The following is a 21,744-nucleotide window of genomic DNA, read 5'->3' on the forward strand; positions in this document are numbered from 1 at the left end:
AAGAGAACTACAAGTTATGTTTCTGGTGAAATTATATTCTTGCATTAATCTGCCAGATGACTTTAGTGAGCTAGGCCATGCTTGTTGAAGGCAGATGTAATATGAAATTGTAATAATTCTCATGCAGGGCAGTCATGTGAGGTTGAATGTGTACTTGTATGTATTTTTCCATCTTGTTTTATGTAAGCATTGTTCACATAAAATCAATAGTGGTTAAGAAGCCATTTTCTTTACTCTCAGGAATTCTGCACATAGTATCTAGTGATTAGTATTGAATCTGTATCACTTGCATTTTGCTTCACTTCTTCATATCTTCATTTTGCATTTCAAAATAACGAACTCTTGAAAATTTTTTAAAATTTTATTTATTTATTTATTTGACAGGCAGAGTGGACAGTGAGAGAGAGAGACAGAGAGAAAGGTCTTCCTTTACCGTTGGTTCACCCTCCAATGGCCGCTGCAGCCGGCGCACCGTGCTGATCCGAAGCCAGGAGCCAGGTGCTTCTCCTGGACTCCCATGCGGGTGCAGGGCCCAAGCACTTGGGCCATCCTCCACCGCACTCCCTGGCCACAGCAGAGAGCTGGACTGGAAGAGGAGCAACCAGGACAGAATCTGGCGCCCCGACCGGGACTAGAACCCGGTGTGCCGGCGCCACAAGGTGGAGGATTAGCCTATTGAGCCGCGGCGCCGGCCGATAATTTTTTTGAAAGATGTGTTTTTCATTTGTCTGAAAGGGAGAGTGACACAGCGAGAGACCGAGAAAGAGAAACAGAGAAATATCTTCCATTTGAGTCATCCCTCGATTGGCTGTGATAGCCAGGTCTGGGCCAAGCTGAAGCCAGGAGCCAGGGACTCCATCTGAATCTCCCATGTGGCTTGCAGGGGCTAAGGGACTTGGTTCATCTTTCGCTGTTGCATTGGAGCTCCAACATGGAGCGTAAGTAACAGGAGTCAGCTTAACCTGCTTCACCACAATGCCTGCTCCGCTTTTGATAATTTCTCACATCTAATATTATCTGAGTTACATTGCCTTTTCGTTAATGTTAGCGGAATTTTAGAACAGATTGACTTGAGGATCTGAGTTGTTTCTCGCAGATTTGAATGTGGTTCCTTAAAAACATAGTTTTAGTTAAGCTTAGTTTTTCAAGAATCTTTACCTGTCAGGTGATGCGACATGCTTGAGTATTTTTGTGGGATGAATTATCTTACTAAGGATTTACTGGATAAACTGTTATTTATTTCACTTTTAACCTGTTTGCTTTTATGGAAAAGATTTAAAACAATGAGATATATTTGTAATGTGCCAATAAGTATCCAACTTATAATATCCTGGTTGTCCTTTAAAGTCATTTACAGTATTATGGTAGTTTTGTAATTCCAATAAGATGATATAACGTCTATTAATAACTATCTAAGCTAGGGTTTTCCCAAACTTGTCCATGACTTGGCTGTTATTAACAGTGCTACAGTGAATATAGGAGGGCAAACATCTTTTCAAAGAATGATTTTAAATCTATCTGGCAAATACTCAGAAGTGGGATTGCAATAATATATGTTAATTCCATTTTTATTGTTTCAAAGATCCTCCATACAATTTTCTATAATGGCTGTAGTAATTTATTTTTTCTCCATAAGTGTGCAACAGTTCCCTTTTCCCCACATCCTTGGCGGCCACACTTGTGTTTTTCATAGTAACTCTTTCTAACAGGTGTGAGGCGATCTCTCATTGTGGTTTTAATTTACTTTACCTGGTGATTAGTGGTGAGCTCATCATGAACTAAGAAGTTTCAAATGCTTTCTGAGATTTGTATTTTGTCTTCTGAGAAACTCTTGTTTAATATGACTAAATGGTGTCTTGGGGTTCTGGAAGAATCTTTTCAGTGTTCAAAGCATGAAAGCAAATGTTTGAATTAAGTGCCATAGACCTATGGAATATTATTCCAGGTCTCTTAGATATATAAAAATATCTCCTATACCTTTGAGCAAAGCAACTGGTGTTAAGTAGGCTCAGATTGGCTCCAAATAATTTCCTCTTACCTATTCTGAGAAAGTGTGATTCTGATTACTAACAAGATATTACAGATATTTCTATCATTTTTTTCCCATCTTATGAGCAGTTTTTTTCCTTATAACCCTTTCTGAATCTCGGATAAGGTACATTGCAGACTGAGAGTTAATGCTTGAAAAGGAGGGAATATTTACCATGTAGACCTTGAAATAGAGCTAACTTGACAAAAGCCTGAATATGCTGGGGTAAGTCATGGTTCCGTTATGAGTTATGCATTGTAAGATATGTAGGTTATGTAAACACAGGGAAATCCACCTAAGATATGGATAAGAATATATATTACCTTTGACTGTTCGTTTAATAAAATAGAACTCCTTCATTCTTTTAAAAAGATTTATTTATTTGAAAGGCAGAGTTACAAAGAGACAGAGGGTGGGAGGGAGGGAGGGAGAGAGAAAGAGAGAGAGAAAGAAATCTTCCGTTCTCTGGTTTATTCCCCGAATGGCCGCAATGGCCAGGGGTGGGCCAGGCCAAAGCCAAGAGCAAGGAGCTTCTTCTGATGTCTCCCACATGGGTGCAGGGGCCTAACCACTTGGACCATCTGCTGTTGCTTTCCCAGGCACAGTAGCAGGGAGCTGGATCAGAAGTGGAGCAGCCCGACAGTGGCTTCACCCACTTCGCCACAGACCCAGCCCCTCCTCCATTTTCATGACTGCTTCTTCTAATTCACCAAATCATTTTTAAATTCTAGTTTTACTTTGCATCAGAAAATGTATAGTAAGGGTCAAAAACTAATATTGTGTGTGTGTGTTTGGGTGGGGAGGCGGGAAGGTATTCCCTCAGGAATAACATTTGAGCATTATCTATAACTTTTGTATTATTCGAATCTTCACTATATTTTTATCTGAATGAGATAACTAAAAAACCTTTGTAGCAAGGCCTTGTTTTGGGGGGTTCAGTTAGGTTTGTAGTCAGAATTACACATAGACTCTACCTCAAACTGGAGGATGAATACAACATTCATGTCCCATGACTATACTTTCTTTGTTGTTGGTTTCCTCTGAGCATTCCCAGTCGGTATAGATTGAGGTAATCTGCCTTTTAAGACAGGATAGCCAAGCCTGTTGGAAATCTCTGGAGAATTCAGTGGCCAAAAAAGGAATTTAGGAGATGTTCAATTTTTTAATCTTTAAAGTTACTTCAAGGGAAATGATTTTTCTTAATATAAAAAATGCCATTTTAAATAATAATTGCCATTGTGGTATCTTTAATATTTCTATGAACCATGTTTTAATGATTTCCTTTATGTGAAAGGCAGAGTTACAGAGACAGAGGCACAGACTGGGGGAGAGAGAGATGTTGTTCATCCATTGGTTCACTCTCCAAATGGCTGCAACATCCAGGGCTAGAGCAGGCTGAAGCCAGGAGCCAGGACCTACTTCTGGGCCTCCCGCATGGATGACAGGGCCCCAAGGACTTGAACATCATCCTCTGTCTTCCCAGGTATATTGGCAGGGAACTGGATCTGAAGCAGACTAGCTGGGCCTCAAACCAGCACTCCAGTAATGGGATGTTGGTGTCAGAAGCAGTGGCTTAACCCGCTGCTCACAATGCTGGCCCTCAGTTTCATAAAACATTTGATATAGGTTTTTAGTGGGAACCTATTCATTTTTAGGTGTAAAATTTTGCTTTGGATGGTGACAGCTGATCAAAGATCTTCCTAGTTACAAGTCTTGTATTCAGAGTTACATTTTGACTGCAGTAGGGTGGTGATTTAGTGTGTTGTCATTTCTAATCGATTCTTCTGTGCTTATTTTATTGCCTATTGAAGAAATGGTTAATGGACTGCTGAAAGTAGCCAGTAAACCCAAAGGATGTTTTATTAATTTAAGCAGATTCAAGCCCATTACGTGGTTATAGAAACCTGTTCCTGAGATTTCTAACTTAAATTCATATTGATAAAAACTAAGCACTGGATTTGGTATTCATAAAGTTGTTTAATTGTAAAACTGATTTAATAAGACACTTTTATTTCTAATTATGTTAGACTTTTCTTGAACCAGCTTTTACAAGTTCTCTGTACCAGTCATCAGCTATTTATGAACAAAACTGATTTTCAAATAAAAATCGTTAGAAAAATCAGTATTTTGGAAAATGCTAAAGAAAAGAATCTTTAACTCTGAAAACATTATTTACATATTGTTTTTGAGAATTTCTCAAATTCTTTGTTTCTTTCTTAAATGTTCTTTGAGGTTTCTTAGTACAAAGCAGTAGTTCAAGTAGTTTTATTTACCACTTAAATGTTTCATCAGCACTGCCTTAAATTCATGATTGATACATTGCATTTACTTGATATTTCAATAATAAAATAAAAAGCTGATAGAGCCCCCTGCCTACTTGGAACTTATATCATACTGTTAGTGTGTGTTTCAGCTCCCAAATATCTGCCTTATATAAGAGTGTAGTTAGTACCGTTCATTGAAATGGGAAATTCAGAAAAAAGGTGAGCTTTAAGAATTATGAATTCACCGGCGCCGTGGCTCAATAGGCTAATCCTCCACCTTGCAGCGCTGGCACACCGGGTTCTAGTCCCGGTCAGGGCGCCGGATTCTGTCCCGGTTGCCCCTCTTCCAGGCCAGCTCTCTGCTATGGCCCGGGAGTGCAGTGAAGGATGGCCCAAATCCTTGGGCCCTGCACCCGCATGGGAGACCAGGAGAAGCACCTGGCTCCTGGCTTCGGATCAGCGCAATGCGCCAGCTGCAGCACGCCGGCCGCGGCAGCCATTGGAGGGTGAACCAACGGCAAAACGAAGACCTTTTTCTCTGTCTCTCTCTCTCATTGTCCACTCTGCCTGTCAAAAAAAAAAAAAAAAAAAAGAAAAAAGAAAAAAGAAAAAAAAAGAATTATGAATTCAGTATTAGATATGTTGACTTTTATCTGCCTTTATAATACCTAGGCAAAGAAGCACGTGGTTATTTCAGTTATATAAGTTTATTGCTCAATAGAAAAGTGTGAGTTGGAGATTTAAATTTGTCAGTGGGCTTGGTTGAGTTGGTAATTGATGTTGAAATGTGCAGGAGTTACCTAGGGAGGAATTATGGAGTAAGAATAGAAGAGACCTGGAACTAGTAGAATTTAGAAGCACGTGAACACTTAATGGACTTGGGAGAAGAGGGTGAGCCTGCCGAGGAACCAGAGTGTGTAGTTTTAGAGACTGGAGGATGTGGTTAATGGAGTCAAATTCTCCTGGAGTCTTTTGTGTCCTAAATGCATATGCTTTGATGGAGTAATGGGGTGAAAGTTGAATGGGAGTAGATTGAGGAATGAGTAGGAGGAAAGAAAATAGAGGCAGTGACCAGGAGCAACACTTTCAGTTGTTTTGCCTGTGATGAGCACAAAGTAAGTGGAGCAGGACATGTAGTAAAGAAAGAAGTTCATCCCTCACTCTCTCCCCTCTCTTCCTTTCTTTCTCACTCTCTTCTCCTTTGTTTCTGGTGAAAGTCATTTAAGTGTACAGAAAAGTTTATGGGCTGACAGGAAAGAAGCAGTTGACAAGCAATGGTTGATGATATATCAGAGATCACAGTTTTTTGTTTGTTTGTTTTTGTTTTTGTTTTTTTTTTTTTTTTTTTTTTTGACAGATAGAGAGAGAGAGACAGTGAGACAGGTCTTCCTTCCATTGGTTCACCCTACCAAATGGCCGCTATGGCCGGAGCTACACCAACCCAAAGTCGGGAGCCAACTGCTTTCTTCTGGTCTCCCATGTGTGTGCAGGAGCCCAAGCACTTGGGCCATCCTCCACTGCCCTCCCAGGCCACAGCAGAGAGCTGGACTGGAAGAGGAGCAACCAGGACTGGAACCTGGGGCCCATATGAGATGCCAGTGCCACAGGCAGAGGATTAACCAAGTGTGCTACGGCGCCGGCCAGAAATCACAGGTTCTTATGAGGTGTAAGGTTCTTGGAAGGGCAGAAGGTTGCGAGATCAAAAGTAATCCTTATGGGGAGAGAGACAGCTTTGTTTCAGAAGGGCAGAGGAGGCAGAAATGGGTAGAGAAGTGGTAGATTAGTATGTTTGAAATGGCGAGATGAAGGAGTTTCTGCCTTGTCGATTGTTTCTGAAGGAGGTGGAGGGGTGGAAAGAGGTGATTTTAGATGTGAGAAAATTGTAAAGGTTTGAAACGGTTGACAGTGACATGGGGAAAATAAGAAGTAGGTTGGCCAGATATGTAGGGCCTATTTGAATTTAGTTACCCATGAGACTCTGCCTGTCAGTGATGAGTCACTTGGGTGTAAGGTCAGAGAAAGCAGATAGTTAGGTCCACCCAAGATTGGATGTTGCCACATGGTTTCACCTATGAGACAGGATAGCATCATATATATATATATATATATATATATATATATACACATATATACACACACACACACGACATTTTATATATAAATATGCCATTATATATGTAAGCTCCAGTGGTTATAATAGAACTGGTTGAAAGCAAACTAATGAGATAGGAGATTGTGCCCAGTAGGTAGGGAATTTGAATGTAGAGTTTATTCTACTTGATGATAATGTCCCGAAAATCCCATGGCAATGTAGATAGCATGGAGGAGAATCTTTGCCCTCTTCCCTCTACAGAAGAGAAGTTTGTGAGAGCATATCTTTAAGTGTATTTCTCAGAATAACATGTCCTCCAAGAAAAGACCCAGGGCATTATTAAGGCTCTGAGACAGATTACAACAGTATGTTTGAATTTGTTTAACTGTTCATTTCTAAAATTTGTTTGACTACTGAATCCTTTGTAGTATAACATTTATTAGTTAGTAACTATCTAAACTAGAGTTTTCCCAAGCTTGTTGAGTAATTGTTTTATATGTCATGTGCTGAAGCTATTAATGAGAACAAAGGAGAATAAATATCACAACATAAGCTGTTATTTTGTAATGGATTTTTATTTCTACATTGATGTATTTTGATATTAAAATATTTTCCTGTTAAAAGTAAGTATGTGTCCAAAACCTAAAAATATGTTAGCATATTATTTTGTTAGTGATATTTGAAATTGGGACATTTGAAACTGTTTATTGAAAATCTTTAGTTAATAATGGATATTCCAGGAAAATCTACTACATTTGTTCTGTATAATGTTGACTCACTTCAGACTAGTTAAGCAGAAAAGAGAATTTATCCACGTGCATAACAGGATAGAACCGGAAATTTGTGCCATGGCATCAAACATTTTCTGTTTTCATTTCTGAGCTCTCCATTATTGCATTGATTTATTCTCAGGCAAGAGGTAACACTGTCCCATTGTGTGGTAGTTTCTCTTGGCCAAAAGTGGGACAAAGACTTAGAACCTAACTCCTGTCTGAGACACATCTCTTAATCAGATCTTGTTGGCTGATAGTAGGAGTACAATATTATAAGCATCACTTTCCTTTATTTAAAGTATATTATTTTATTTTCTCTTTTATTAAGTCTTAGAATTTTCTTTGAGATCCTGAGATTTCTGATTCCTTTCTAATAAATAAAATCTTGACAGAGGCCTTGAAACTGCAACTATTTCCAGTTACTATTTCTAGTAACAAAAGGAGCTTTGAGCAGATATGAGGATTATCAGTACATGTGGAATACAAGTGTTCTAAACAGAAAGTACATTCAGGAAGCATTTTAGATAAAATTAGACACTTGCAACATTTTAACAACTGGACTGTACACTTAGTAGTCTTTGTAGTGTCCTATGCAACAAACAGCAACCAATAAAGTTAATCTTCTCTATTCCCCAAAGCATCTGCAAAAGAAAACAAAACAAAGCAAAATGACAGAAAGGAAAACTTTTGAGATGTCTGGTTTTTAACCTTTTAAATGATTATCTTGGCAATGTAGGTTTTATCTATATAGTAATTCAGTGCCATTGAAAATGGTAGCCAAAATCGAATCTGTAATTTGATAAATTAATGGTCTCTTTATCTTAGTGAAAAACAGTTAACTGTGCATATGTGTCTTTTTGGCTTGTAAATAAAATGATGAGTGGTAGATTACTTGTCTTAATAAAATGCATATGAATTTGAATCCAGTTCAGATATGGAAAAGTGTAAGAGAACATCATTGCTAACTAACAACCAAAATAAGGCAGGCAATCTACAAAATAATAGTATCTTTAAATTTTTTATATATATATTTTTATGTATATAAGATGAACGAATTTCATGTATTCCATTTAGAAGCATGGTGATACTTCCCACCCCACCCTACCTTCCTCCCACCTGTGCTCCTACCCTCCCTCCTCCTTCGTTTCTTATTCTTTGTTTTAATTTTTACAATGACATTTTCAGTTTATTTTGTAATTAGAAGCTTATAACCCTCCACTAAGTAAAGAACTCTACAAATAGTAAGAAGAAAAAACATTGTTCCTCAACAGCAGAGACAAGGGCTATAAACAGTAATCAAATCCAGTTTTAAAAAGCTCACCAGAAGGGCTGTTGCTGTGGCATAGCAGGTAAAACCACTGCCTGCAGTGTCGGCATCCTATATGGGTGCCAGTTTTGAGTCCTGGCTGCTTCACTTCTGATCGAGCTCTCTGCTGTGACCTGGGAATGCAGTGGAAGATGGCCTAAGTCCTTGGAAGATGCCATCTGCGTGGGAGACCTGGTAGAAACTCCTGGCTCCTGGCTTTGCATTGGCACATATCCAGCCATTGTGGCCATCTGGGGAGTGAACCAGCGGATAGAAGACCTCTCTCTGCCTTTACCTCTCTATAACTTTGCCTTTAAAATAAATAAATAAATAACTCTCTGTCGCTCCCCGTCTTCGTGGAGGAATGACACAGGACCCTGCGCTGTTCTTTTGTCTGCTCGGCCCTCCCCGGGTTTGCTGCTGGTTCTTCCCGGGTTGGCTGCTGGTCCTTCCCGGGTTGGCTGCTGGTCCTTCCCCGGTTGGCTACCGTCCCTTCCACCTCCGTGGAAGGGCGGTTCCCCCTGCCACATTCCCCACTTCCGCGGGGGAGCGGCACACCGCCGGCCGGCTCTCTCGGGGGCTGCACAGGTGTTCCTTCAGGTAGATGTTCCCCTTAGATGTTCCTCATGCATGTTCTCTCTCTCCTCCTTTATAGTCCTCCTCCGCCAATCCCAACTCGGCTGCCCACAGGCCGAGTACGCTGCTCTCCTCCAATCAGGAGCAGGATCAGCTCCTGGAGGTCATCACTCAAGTTGGCAAGAGGCAGCTGCGTAGAAGCTGTTTTCTCCTCTCCCAGCGCCATATTGTGGGAGAGCAGATGCATAGAATAAGTCTTAATTCCAGTAACTTAGTCTAGTCCGAGTTGCTCCCCACATCTCTCCAAAAAAATAGGCTCACCAGAATGTAGGACAGAAAGAATCCTGTATGAACCAGAAAATCTCAAGTCTTTCTTAGGATAAAATAGACCCATAACTACTTCCATCCTTGCTGTAACTGTGTGCACCCCAACAGTTTTTAACAAACTTGGAATGACCGTGTGTAGACTGCGGTGATGGGTGAGAGTCCAAAGGAGCCCAGTGCCCAATGGGGCACCATTCACTTACAGGCAAGTTACTCAGATGTTCTCATTGAGTAAAGCAGCAGGTCAGAGAAAGAAACTTAAGAAAGCTATTTCAAATGAAAGCTTCCCCACGCTAAAAAGTTAGTGTGTGTGTGAGTGTGTGTGAGTCTGTGTGTGTAAGTGTGTGTGTGAGTGTGTGTGTGTGTTTGTGTGTGTTGGGGAGTGGGGACTCAGGCAGGACGACTGAGCACTGTTGGCTTTTACCTACAAACTATATGAGCTCCTTTCCAAGCTGATTCTCTGCAGGGAATTCTGAGTCTTCACAGCAAAGGGGGCAGTGGCCATCCAAAGGCTTGGGAATGGGTATCAGGGTGAAAGTCATCTTCTTATGTACATAAAGAAGGAGGTGGGAGCAAAGAGAACTCCCTGTGCCCCCAGCCCCAGGCAGCTGTAAGGGGCAGAGTTCTCCCATAGTTCCTAAAGCCAGTAGGTCAGCTTTGAAGCATAGGCAGGGCACTGCAGTCTTGCCAGGGCTCAGATCTGTTTCTAGCTGGAGGAAGACACCTGATCACACTCAAACTATCTGAAGCTGGTGGTAAGTGATTCAAAGTAACCCTGCAACCAAGGCCAGACCCAAGATATTAACTATAGCTCCCACTCCAGGAGCTTGACGCAAAAGGAATGGGTGTTCCAATTTCTTGAGGTAAATTAATATTATTGAATTCCAAAGCTATTGTAACTTTACAAAATCGATCTGGCTTATAATTAAAGATTATATGATGCAAAGAAAAGTAGGGAATGCATCCCAAAGCCAAGAAAATAGACCCAGAGGTGGCCTGGATAATGGAATTATCAGACAGTGTCTTTAATATAGCTATTACAAAATACAAAGGGATCTGGTGGAAAACCATGTACCATGTGTATGAAAAGATGGAGAATTTTATCAGAGATGTGGTTAGTGTAACGGAAATGCTGAAGATGAAAAATCTAATAGCAGAGATGAGCAATTCATGATGCCGATGTGCTAGCAGATAGAGTGGACCCAGATAAGAGATGTGAAGACAGGGTGATAAGTGGTATCCAAGTTGAAGCAAAAACTTTTAAAAGGTTAAGAAATAAAACAGCATTTGAGATCATAGGGTACTGTCAAGATGATCTGACCTAAATGTAAGTAGAATCTAAGAAGGAGAGGACAGAAAGATAGGGTAGGAAGAATATTTGAAAAGCCAGTGGTCAAGTGCTTTCCATCATTGTCAGGTCACAATACTTGAAATTTAATAAACCCTAAAAAAAGGTGATTTTAAGAAATTATAGTTTTCACATCCTAACTGATTATAAGACATCCAAGGAAAAAAGGCACATTGTATACAGGGAGACCATGGTATGAATTGTAGCTAACTTCTCACCCGAAGTAATGGAATCCAGAAGACAAAGTCCTGAAAGAAAAAAAAAAAATTGTGGCCATTGCAGCTCTGTGGCGTAGTAGGCTATGCCTATGGCACCAGCATCCCATATGGGCACCAGTTTGTGTCCTGGCTACTCCTCTTCTGATCCTGCTTTCTGCTTATGGCCTGGGAAAGCAGTGGAAGGTGGCTCAATTACTTAGGCCCTTGCATCGACGAGGGAGACCCTGAAAAAGCTTTTGGCTCTTGGCTTTGGATTGGCCCAGCTCTGGCTATTGTGGCCTTTTGGGGAGAGATGGAAGAGCAGATGGAAGACCTCCCTCTCTCTCTCTCTCTTTCTCTGTCTCTCCCTTCCTCTGTAATCCTGCCTCTCAAATAAATAAATACAATTTTTAAATAAATAAGAATGAGAAAATCAGCCTTGAATTTTATATCCAATGAAAATGTCCTTCAAAAATGAAGACAAACAGCACGTCACACTCACCGGGATGGCTATCATCACGAAAATAGGGAACAGTCTTGCTGTGGATGTCACCAAAGTGGCATCCTCATGTGTTGCTGGTAGGAATCTAAAGTGGTTCAGCCATGGCAGAAGGCAGCTTGCTCGTCCTCAAAAAGCTGACCTTGGGATTACAGTTGCATTTCCAGATAAATATCTGGAAGAGCTGAAAGCAGGTATTCAAATGTGCAGACACATGTTCAAAGCAGCACTACTTGCAGTAGTCAAAAGGAGACAGCTCACATGCCCTTGTCAACGTGAGTAAAATGACAGCTAATGTTTATAAGCACACTTTAAAGCGAAGAGAGAGAAAAGACGGGAAAAGAAGAAACAGGAAAGAGAGAAGCGTTGAAACTGCATGAGAAAGGTATATGTGGTGTATGCCGGGAGAGGCAAAGAGGTTATTTTGACCTGATCAGAATAGTTCGTTTAATTGAGCTAGGAGTTGGGGAAGGCGTGGCTGATGCTGACTAGACAGTGGTGCCTGTGCTGACGTGATTCCAGTGCATTCCTGGTCTCCTAAGTCATTACTTTAAGCAAAGTAGATAAATATACTGCTTGATTGTTATGCCCTTACTTGTTTTAAAAGCAGAATTTTAATTAAGAAGAGTCTTGATAATCTAACTCATAATATTTGTAATTTTCAAAAAACTAAACTTGTTTAGTAAGGAAAATCTCTCACACATGAATGGTTGTTAGTGAGGTGCTGAAACCAGTTGGTTTCTCTGTGCACCTGGACTATTTTCAGAAAGATTATCTTGGGGGGAGGAGACATTAATAGGCAGAGCAAAGAGGATTTTCGGGGCAGTGAAGCTGCTCTGTGTGATACTGAAATGGTGGCTATTGCCGTCCTGTGTTTATTGAAACCCTCAGAAGGTACAATAGGCAAGGGTGAGCCGTGATAGCAACTGTGGAGTCTGGTGGTCATGCTGTGTCCACGTCCCTGCCTCAGTGCACCACTGTGGCGGGGGATGTTGATGATGGAGGCCATTGTGCGTGTGTAGGGGAAGCCGACAAACAGAATATCTTTGTTTCTCACAGTTTTGCTGTGAATCTAAAACTGCTCTATAAATACACTCTTTAAAAAAAGACAGTCGTTAGCCATTTTGAGCACATATTTGGGAAGAGAGCCATGGGCCATGAGTTGTATTTAGAGGTGCACTAGGAAGGAAGCTGGTTATAGCCTCCTGCTTGGCTCCTCCCTAGAGACATTGTCTCATTTAAGAGACAGAGTCAAGATGCCATTTGACAACCTGGCTCTCACCACACTCTGTTCTGTTACACTGTAGATTTCCTTGGCATTATTCTTTCAAGACAAGATCTTAATAATCATTCCAATGTTCCTTTTGTACATTTGGTTTCTGATTTCATTATTTCAGGAGAAGAAAATGCTTGACTTAGCAAGAGACTGTCCTTGCCTTTAATAAATATTCTTAATAAGCAAGCATCAAAGAAAAAAAGACAGCATAACAAATTAGGTTACTAGCTTGTGAACGATTCTAAAGTGATTTGCCTTCATTCAGAAGCCAATTGCTAAAATAAATCATTTAAAAACTGTTTTAATACTTGAAGTCTATATCCTGATGATAGGAACTGCGTTATCTCTCATTCTCCCCAGCAAATCATCATCTGCAAGAGATTAAGTTACTTGTTTATTTATGAGTGCATTCCTTTTATGAAAGACATACAGATATTTACAGTGTTTCCTTTACATTATGGAGTCATCAGCAGTGCAGAATTTTTTCAGGAGACAGTCTTCTTTGGCTTATAATTTCCCTGCTGTTATTTCTCACAGAATCGCTCCGATTTTCATGGCTGCTCTGCATAAGAAGTCCCCGAGATACCTGGCACTCAGCCTACAGTTTAACATGAATATTATCTTTTTCTTAATTCTTATTGTCTGCAGATTTGAATAAATATGCTGACTATTCCTACAGGGCCAAATAATTACTTTGGTTCTTCCAAGAATGTTATTAGTTGGGTTCATTTACAGAAGTCTGTTGGAAATAATATTTGGTTATCATTTTAATGGCTCGTTATTAACAAAAGGTGTTCCAGTGGCACTTTCCAGTAGTCTACCCTTCCCATTGTTTCCGGTTCTGAGGGCACCTGAGGGGGTTGTGACCAAGGCCTCTGAGGGAGGTCATTCCGGTTGCCAGCAACTGGTGGGGCAGTTGGATGATAGTTACAGAACGTTTGCCATGAAGAGTATGTCTGCTGCAGTGCCTTTTGTTTACCCGTGCGGAAACAGAGCAGGGCAGTTAATTGACTTGCCCGGGTTCATATTCTTTACCCTTTGTGCCATCAAGAGCCTCATTCTTTCTCTCTTCAGGTCCTCTTAGACCTCTGCTCTGAGAACTGCTCTATGCTTTTTAGTTAAAGTTGTCTGTCACTTAGCTACCAGCAGCTGGAGAGGCAGGCGTTGTTAGACTTTCGTTTTTTGTCAGAGCAACTCCATTTACTTCATGCCCTTTGTTTTCCTGAAGGTAACTGAAGGACTTGTTTCACTGCAGTTTGCAAGTATGTGTGTACACACACATACACACACATACATACCCTTGAGGTGGGGATGAGAGAGAGAAGAGATGTGAGCGTATCTCATTTAATATATATATATATATAAATATATATTATTTATATAAGGTGAGCAGATTTCATGTATTTCATATATACAGATTTAAGAGTCTAGTGATACTTCCCGCCCTACATTCCTTCCCACCTGCCCACGCTCCTACCCTCCCTCCTCCTTCCTTATTTTTTTTAATTTTTACAATGACATACTTTCAGTTTATTTAATAATCACAAGCTTAACCCTCCACTAAATAAAGAATTCAACAAGTAGTAAGTAGTAAAATCACCATTTCTCAAGTGTATAGACAAGGGCTGTAAACAATAATCAAATCTCAAAATGTCAGCTTGCTTATATAAATTATATTTTTTGTACCCTGTATATTAGTTACCACAAATCAGGGCAAACATATGATATTTGTCTTTTTTGGGACTGACTTACTTCACTGAGCATAATGGTTTGCAGTTGCATTCATTTTGTTACAAAAGACAGGAAGGATTTCATTCTTTTTTTTTTTTTTCTTGTCTGGTTGTATACCACTTTTTCTTTATCCAGTCATCAGTTGATGGACATCTGGATTGATTTCATATCTTAGCTATTGTGAATTGAGCTTCAATAAACTTGGGGGTACAGATAAGTCTTTCTTATGCTGACTTCATTTCAGAAAAACTCCTTTCAAAGGAGACATGAAACTGTATTGCAGAAACTTTGCTTTCAAGTAGGTTAGGAGCTGATCGTGGAATGTTTTTCCCTCAGCATCTTTAAGGATGTCATTTCATAGCATTGGGTGTTATTTCATAATATTGCCTCTACACTCTCCCCTTCCTACCCCGCTCTTGCCCTTCCTACCTCCACTGTAAGGAGCCATCCTTCTGCCATTCCTTTGGTCTTTTATCTCCTTTATCTAGCAGAGGTGGGACATCTTTTTTATGCCAAGGACCATTTGCATATTTACAACATCATTAGAGGGCCATACAAAATTATCACCTTATAAATTGGCCTGCTATCGATTTATTTAATTTTCAGTCCCACCTGCAGTAGCTTTGGCAGGCCAGAGAAAACTCTGTCTCTTGTCATTACTTGAGGTAGATAAAATGAGAGTCATCACCCATCTTGGCTGACCTATAGACAAATGTAGGTGTGTTCATGGTAATTGTCCATGGTAATTGAAGATATACTTGTTAACTTTTATTTTTAAAGTAGCCACTTCAAACTTAGTAAGATCAGATGAGTTTTGGACCAGAAACATGCCATTAATCTACTGTTAACTTGAGAAAGTTACAGAACATTGAATAAAATAATATTTTATTTTATAAAAAATAAAGTAGCCACTTAATTCTTTGATATAAAAATCAACCTATCAATGAGTTCTGCACAGTCTGGTGTGTTATTAGGTAGACTGAAATCTGAAGCTGGTATTTAGTGTAACACAGGCAGGCACTTTGGCAAATGTTTTCACATTTTATTTGCACAAATCTAGGCACCATGTGAGTTGAAGCTGTTAAAATGTTTTATAAACCCTATCTGCATTTTGGTTATTCCTGTGTAATACTTAAGGAATTACTATTGATGCTGGCATTGCAGGTGGAGGCTTAACCTTCTATGCCACAACACCAGCCCTTTAGTCAGTTTTTATTTCATAAACTTCTCAAGCACTAGGACTAGGCTTACAAAAACACCCAAGATGAAGGTGGAAATGTTTGTTTAAAGATTTTATTTGAGAGGTAGAGTTACAGAGAGACAGGCAGAGGCTTAACCCACTATGCTGCAGTGCAGGACCTGTTCATTTTTTTAATTAAAGATTTATTTATTTTAAAAGTTGGAGTTACAAAGAGAGAGAGAGAGAGAGAGACAGAAAGAGACAGACAGAGACAAAGAGCAAGATCTTCATTTGCTGATTTAATCCCCAGATGGCCACAATGGCCATTGCTGGGCCAGACTGAAGCCAGGATCCAGGAGCTTCTTACAGGTCTCCCATGTGAGTGCAGGTGCCCAGAAACTTGGGCCATTCTCCGCTGCTTTCCCAGGCCATTAACAGGCAGCTGGATCAAGTTAGGTTACACTGAGATTATTTTTAAATGATTAATTTGTGTGTTTGTAGAATAACCAAAACTATTGGACTACAGCAATTAGAATGAAAATAAAGTAGGAGAGGCAAGTAGAAATGTAAAAACTGAATTTCAGAACTGCTGTGTTTATAAGGTAGAATGTGGCCAAGGATGTCTCTGTTTACTGTGGCAGAGACACACAGTTAGGTACAGGAGACATAGGAAAGAAAAGATGTTTGGGCCTGCTTTTAGTTGTTTTTCACAAGAAAAATTCAGCATTATTATTGATGAAAGACATTTGAAAATATTGCACATGATAACAGGACCTCTTGTTTCATCTACTGTTGATTATTGAAATATAGTCTTTGTCGGAAAATTGGCTGATGCTCCACTTATACATGCTTTGCTGTTGTTCTTCTTTCTTCCTAGTTCTCTTTTTTGTCTTCTTTTCTGCTCTCTTACACCTATCTGATTCACTTATCTTTGTAAGATGTATCTAAAGATGTGAAATTTAAGGAACAATTTTGTTCAGTTGAGGTATGTGGTATTCAGAAATACACATCACAAAGCAGGTAGCAATCTGCATTGACTTTCTTGGGTGATAATTCCGCTGCTACCTACTCCTTGTTTTACTTCCTTCTCGCCCACTCCTCCTCTTCTCATTCAGCACCATCTCATCCACACTATTATGTGACTGGACAACTTCCTAGGTGATTAAGTGTAACTCACTTTTTAAAAGTGTGTTCCATATAATTCTCCTCTTTTTCCCCTCTTATTTTTTTGTTATTTGAAATCTGAAATACTCCATGTTTTTTTGTGCATTTCAAATATCTTGTTTTCACATATGTGAATTTCTGTTTTTCTTGTTTACCCTGAATCTAGGCATACAGAAGGGTCAAGAAAGTAAAATGCTATGGAGCTCATATACATTTGGTTATTTGTCTTCCTTAATGTCAGGAAGTTTCCATCTCATTTTGTTGGGAAGATGTGATAGATAAGCTGTGGTAAATAATTAAATACTACTGTGAATATAGTGGATAACTGACTTTTGCTGAAGGCTTGTTTCTTAATTCCTCCAGGAAAGAAAGGAGAGGCTATCCAAATTTGAGTCTATTCGTCATTCAATTGCTGGAATAATTAGGTCTCCAAAATCCGCACTGGGCTCTTCAACAGTAAGTAGGATTAACTCCATGTGCTACTGAAAATGGGTCTTGTCTAGCTTTTTTGTGCAATGTATATACATGTATATTCATAAAAGCAGAAGAGTACAACTATTTTTATGCATATAAATCTGTTCATATGTCTATTTATCTATCTGTCTATCTATGATGTTGATAATAAGAGAGGACAGAAAAAAATTTTTATTCCAGTCCTCCATCTGTCAGGGGTATGTTTCATACCTCAGTGGATGCCTGAAACTGTTGGTAGTACCCAACTCTATATATACTATGGCTTTCCTTCTATGTATCTACCATGGTAAAGTTTACATTATGAATTAGGCATAGTAAGATATTAAAAACAGTAACTTACAATAAAATAAGATAATTATAACAATATGTTATGAAAGTTATGTGAATATTATTTCTCTTTCAAAGCTCCTTACCACGATGTTGTGGGATGACAGTGCCACAGCTGACTGCAGAAATGGAAACCATGGGGAAAAACTGAATGAGGGAGGCCTACTGTTTATAGACTTTCTGTATTTCATACAAATAATTACAGGAGGTATTTTATGTACTTTGGGGCCTTAGAAGAATAATATAAGCAAATTTCAAGTGAAATATAGTATTTCTATAATGGAAAATATATGTATATATTTTAGAAAGTATCAGTTTCTATACATGTTCATATTTTAAAAACATTTTGATTAGAGAATTGAAGTCTTTTGAATAGGTGAAAAATTTGGCATATCACAGTGGTACCAAGAATATTAATGATCCATAATAACAGCAGCTTTGACAAGTGGGATATGAGCGAAACAAATGCATAGAGCTCTTCCTTTAAGGGCTTGGGCATCCTGTTTATTTGGGGAAGAGCATTTCCCCCTCAAATACCCATGTAACTGAGGTCTGGAGTCTTAATGTGAATGTGAAGGATTTATGTGCTAACTATAATAATCTAAATTGCATGACAATTTAAATGACTATTTAATCACAATTGTGAAGTATCTTCTGATATAATACAGTCTTTATTTGAATGTGCTAATTTGGTAAAAGTAAAATAGTACAGAAAGAATTTTAATTACCTTAAATGAGTTTTTCCTTATAAAATGTTTTGTAAAAACTTCCAAAATTGGGATAGTGAACTTCTTTAATACTTACAAATAGAAAAATAAAAATATAACTTGACTAGTATTATTCTATTATGATGTATTTCACATAACCTAAAATTCAGCACTTTCAAGTGTGTACTTAGTGATTTGTAGAATAATATTTGTGCTGCTCAATCATCACTGCTGTCTTGTTCCAGAACACTCAGTCCCCTCTGGAAAGTTACTTTATACCCATTAGTAGCTAATCTCAGTTCCTGCCTGTTTGCTTCATTTCCTGACAATCACTAATCTTCATTTTGGTTCCTATGGATTTGCCTTTTCTGGGCATTTCATATAAATAGAATCATACAACAGGATGCCTTTTGTATGTAGTTTCTTTGACTTAAAATTTTTTTCAAGGTTCGTCCTTCGTCCATGTTGTACCATGTGACAGTACTTTATTCCTTTGTATAACTGAATAATATTCCACTGTATGAATTTACTATGTAATGCTTATCTACTTATCAGCTGATGGGCATTTGGATTGCTTCCGCTTTTTGCCCATTATGAATAAAGTTACTATGACCGTTAATATAGAAGTGTTTACATAAACACCCGTTTTTCTTTCTCTTGGTATATAACCAACAGTGGAATTGCTGGGTCATATCATAATCCCATATTCAAGTTTTTGAGGAACTGCCAAACGGTTTCCTGTAGTGGATAAACTGTTCATTCCCATCAACAGTACATGAATGTTGTAACTTTTTTCTTTTTCTTTTTTTATTTATTCATTTGTTTGAAAGTCAGAGATACAGAGAGAGGGAGAGACAGAGAGATCCTCTATCTGCTGGTTCACTCCCAACGTGGCCACATGGCTGGGGTTAGGCCAGGATGAAGCCAGGAGCCAGGTGCTTCTTCTAGGCCTCCCACGTGTGTGGGGCCCAAGCACTTGGGCCATCTTCCCCTGTTTTCCCAGGCCATTATCAGGGAGCTGGATTGGAAGTGGAGCAGCTGGGACTTGAACTGGCACTTGTATGGGATGCTGGCACTGTAGGCTGCAGCTTTCGCTGCTATGCCACAGCTCCGAATATTGTAATTTCTTCACATCCTTCCCAACACTTGATATTTTTCCATTTTTTTAAATTACAGGCATGCTAATGGGTATAAAGTGATATGATTTAGTTTATTTACATTTTCTTAATGGGTGATGATGCTGTTTTCACGTGGTTGTGGGCTTAAATATGTTCTTTGAGGGCATGTCTATTTATATCCTTTCAGCTTTGCAAATTTAATTTATTTATTTTTTGAACTGTAAGCATTTTTCAATATGTTCTGGAAACAAGCACCTTATAGTTTTAACTTACAGATACTTTGTCTTATCATGGATTATCTTTTCACTTTCTTAATATTGTCCTTTGCCACAAAAGTTTTTAACGTTGTAGAGGAACAATTTGTTTTTTGATTGTGTATGTTTTTGTGTCATATCTAAAATAGTGCATAACCCAAGACCATGTAGATCTTTGTTGTTTCATTCTGAGTTTTATAGTTTTGGCTTTATATTTATGCTTTTGAGCCAATATGAGTTAATGCATAGGGAAGCATATTTATTTAAAATCTTTAAAAAGCGACAGCTATGAATCACTGTTTCTCTGTTCAAATGAACATGCAAAAGTGGGACTTTAAAACATACTTTTAGGTAAAATAAAGTGAATGTATTATAGGAAAAGGAAACTAATCATAGTATTCTTATTTGACTTGCTGCTCCTAATTTTCTCAGTTTTTCTTAGCAAAGCGTTTAGAAAGTAGAGCTCCCTTTAAAGACAGTATAATGGGACACTTAGCTCTTGATAGATGGAAAATGTTAATATAATTAAGTGATACTTGAAATTTGTTTAAACTGAATATTGTAGTATGTAATGTCAAATGTTTATTGTTACGATCAGGGTAATGTTTCTATTTTTTAAAAAAGTATTATTTGAAATACAGATCAAGAGAGAAAGAAAGCTCTCATCTGCTAGTTTACTCCCCAAATGCTCACAAAGGCCAGGGCTGAGCTGGGCCGAGGCTGGGAGCTGAGAATGCTATCTAGGTGTCTGTCCCATGTAGGTGGCAGGAACCTAATTGCTTGAACTATCACTATTCCCTCCCAGGATCTGCATTAGTGGGAAGCTGGAGTCAGGAGCCAGAGCCGGTTACCGACCCAGTTATTCTGACATGGGACACAGGAGTCTTTTGCCTGTGTCTTGACCTCCAGGTTGGATGCCTACCCTTGGGGCATTGATTTAATGTATGGTATCAGCTCTAAACATGTGTTCCTTTTCTTTGTGTATTAGAGGAGTCAAATAACCTATCATTAGTGTCTCTGAGTGCTGAAACCAGATCCACATCCAACATCTTTAGGTGGTTAGAGAACTATTTCTCAAAAGAGAGTGCTTCTGAAGCTGATCCCAGAGGTGTTAGACAGGATTAATTGCATTTTTTGAAAGCCTAATGACGATCATGAGGGTCCATTTAAATTGGAAGTTTTTCAAATTGTATTTTATGTAATGAGATCTGTTCCACTCAGGTCAAGAATACTGCCCTTTCCCCCAAGGCCCTCTATTGACTGCAGAATTTCTATCATGAGTGACTGAGAAAACCTCTTGTTCCATCTTAAGCCACTTGTGAATGCCAGTTTTACCACTAATATGTGCAGTATATAATACCTCTCTAATTTTAACATTTTTCAAAAATGTTATGTAAAACTAGAATAAAGCAGGTTTCTAGCCAAATGATTTGTTCTGTTGACATCAGAAGAATTCTTAAATTATTTAATGCTGTCTCCTCAAGATTCAAACTTTTCTGTACTATGTGAAACAGATGTTATATTAATTGTAAATTTACATTGTAATAGAATTCAGAAAATAATTATTGGAAAATAAGGATGTGCTTTATTTTAAACAGAGTAATATTACAAATATTTGCTTATTTTTTGGAAACTTATAATTTAGCTCTGTTTAAATTACACATCAATTATAATGTCAGTATTATAATGCTGGGCTTCAGCTGTTTGCATGGGGACTATGCATATTTTTAGGGATCACATAAACTGCTTGTATTTTTCAGTGTCTCTTTTGAGTCTGAGAGAGCAAACTTGTACTTCCTCTAACAAGACATGTTGTTAAGTCCAGGTTAAAAAGTATTATACATTTAAACTGTAATTATCCTCTATATTCTTAAGGTCTTAACTTATTCTTTCCCCCAGTCATTAGGATGTAATAAGGATAAGGAAAGAAAATAAAGTTTGTGCATTATATCACTGTCATACACTTAATTTCCCCTGTGAAATTAGCCATGTTTAGGAAAATTCAATAATATTCTCTGAATTGCAAGTTTTGAATCACTTACATTATGAAATAGTTATTTTTTAGGAAGGGCCCACTGAGATTTGTTTTGTATGATTTTCACTCT

At 38.6% G+C, this 21,744-nt stretch overlaps 1 protein-coding gene across 27 annotated transcripts in view; it reads left to right on the top strand.

The window, feature by feature from the left end:
* The window catches only part of FER (FER tyrosine kinase), a 475,696-nt gene that overhangs the window by 201,945 nt on the left and 252,007 nt on the right, over positions 1-21,744 (top strand). For 26 of the 27 annotated variants that reach the window (XR_011381954.1, XR_011381952.1, XR_011381953.1 and 23 more), the window contains one exon: positions 17,123-17,215. Coding sequence is in view for 23 of the 27 variants with exons in the window: in XM_051853925.2 (XP_051709885.1) it covers positions 17,123-17,215 (93 nt within the window). In the remaining 4 variants the exon portion in view is untranslated. Of the gene's footprint in view, positions 1-2,155; positions 15,828-17,122; positions 17,216-21,744 lie in introns of those variants that run through there. The other variant, XR_011381955.1, reaches the window with a different exon arrangement.

Source organism: Oryctolagus cuniculus, chromosome 14 (genome assembly GCF_964237555.1).
Source record: "Oryctolagus cuniculus chromosome 14, mOryCun1.1, whole genome shotgun sequence".
Taxonomy (NCBI): Eukaryota; Metazoa; Chordata; class Mammalia; order Lagomorpha; family Leporidae; genus Oryctolagus; species Oryctolagus cuniculus.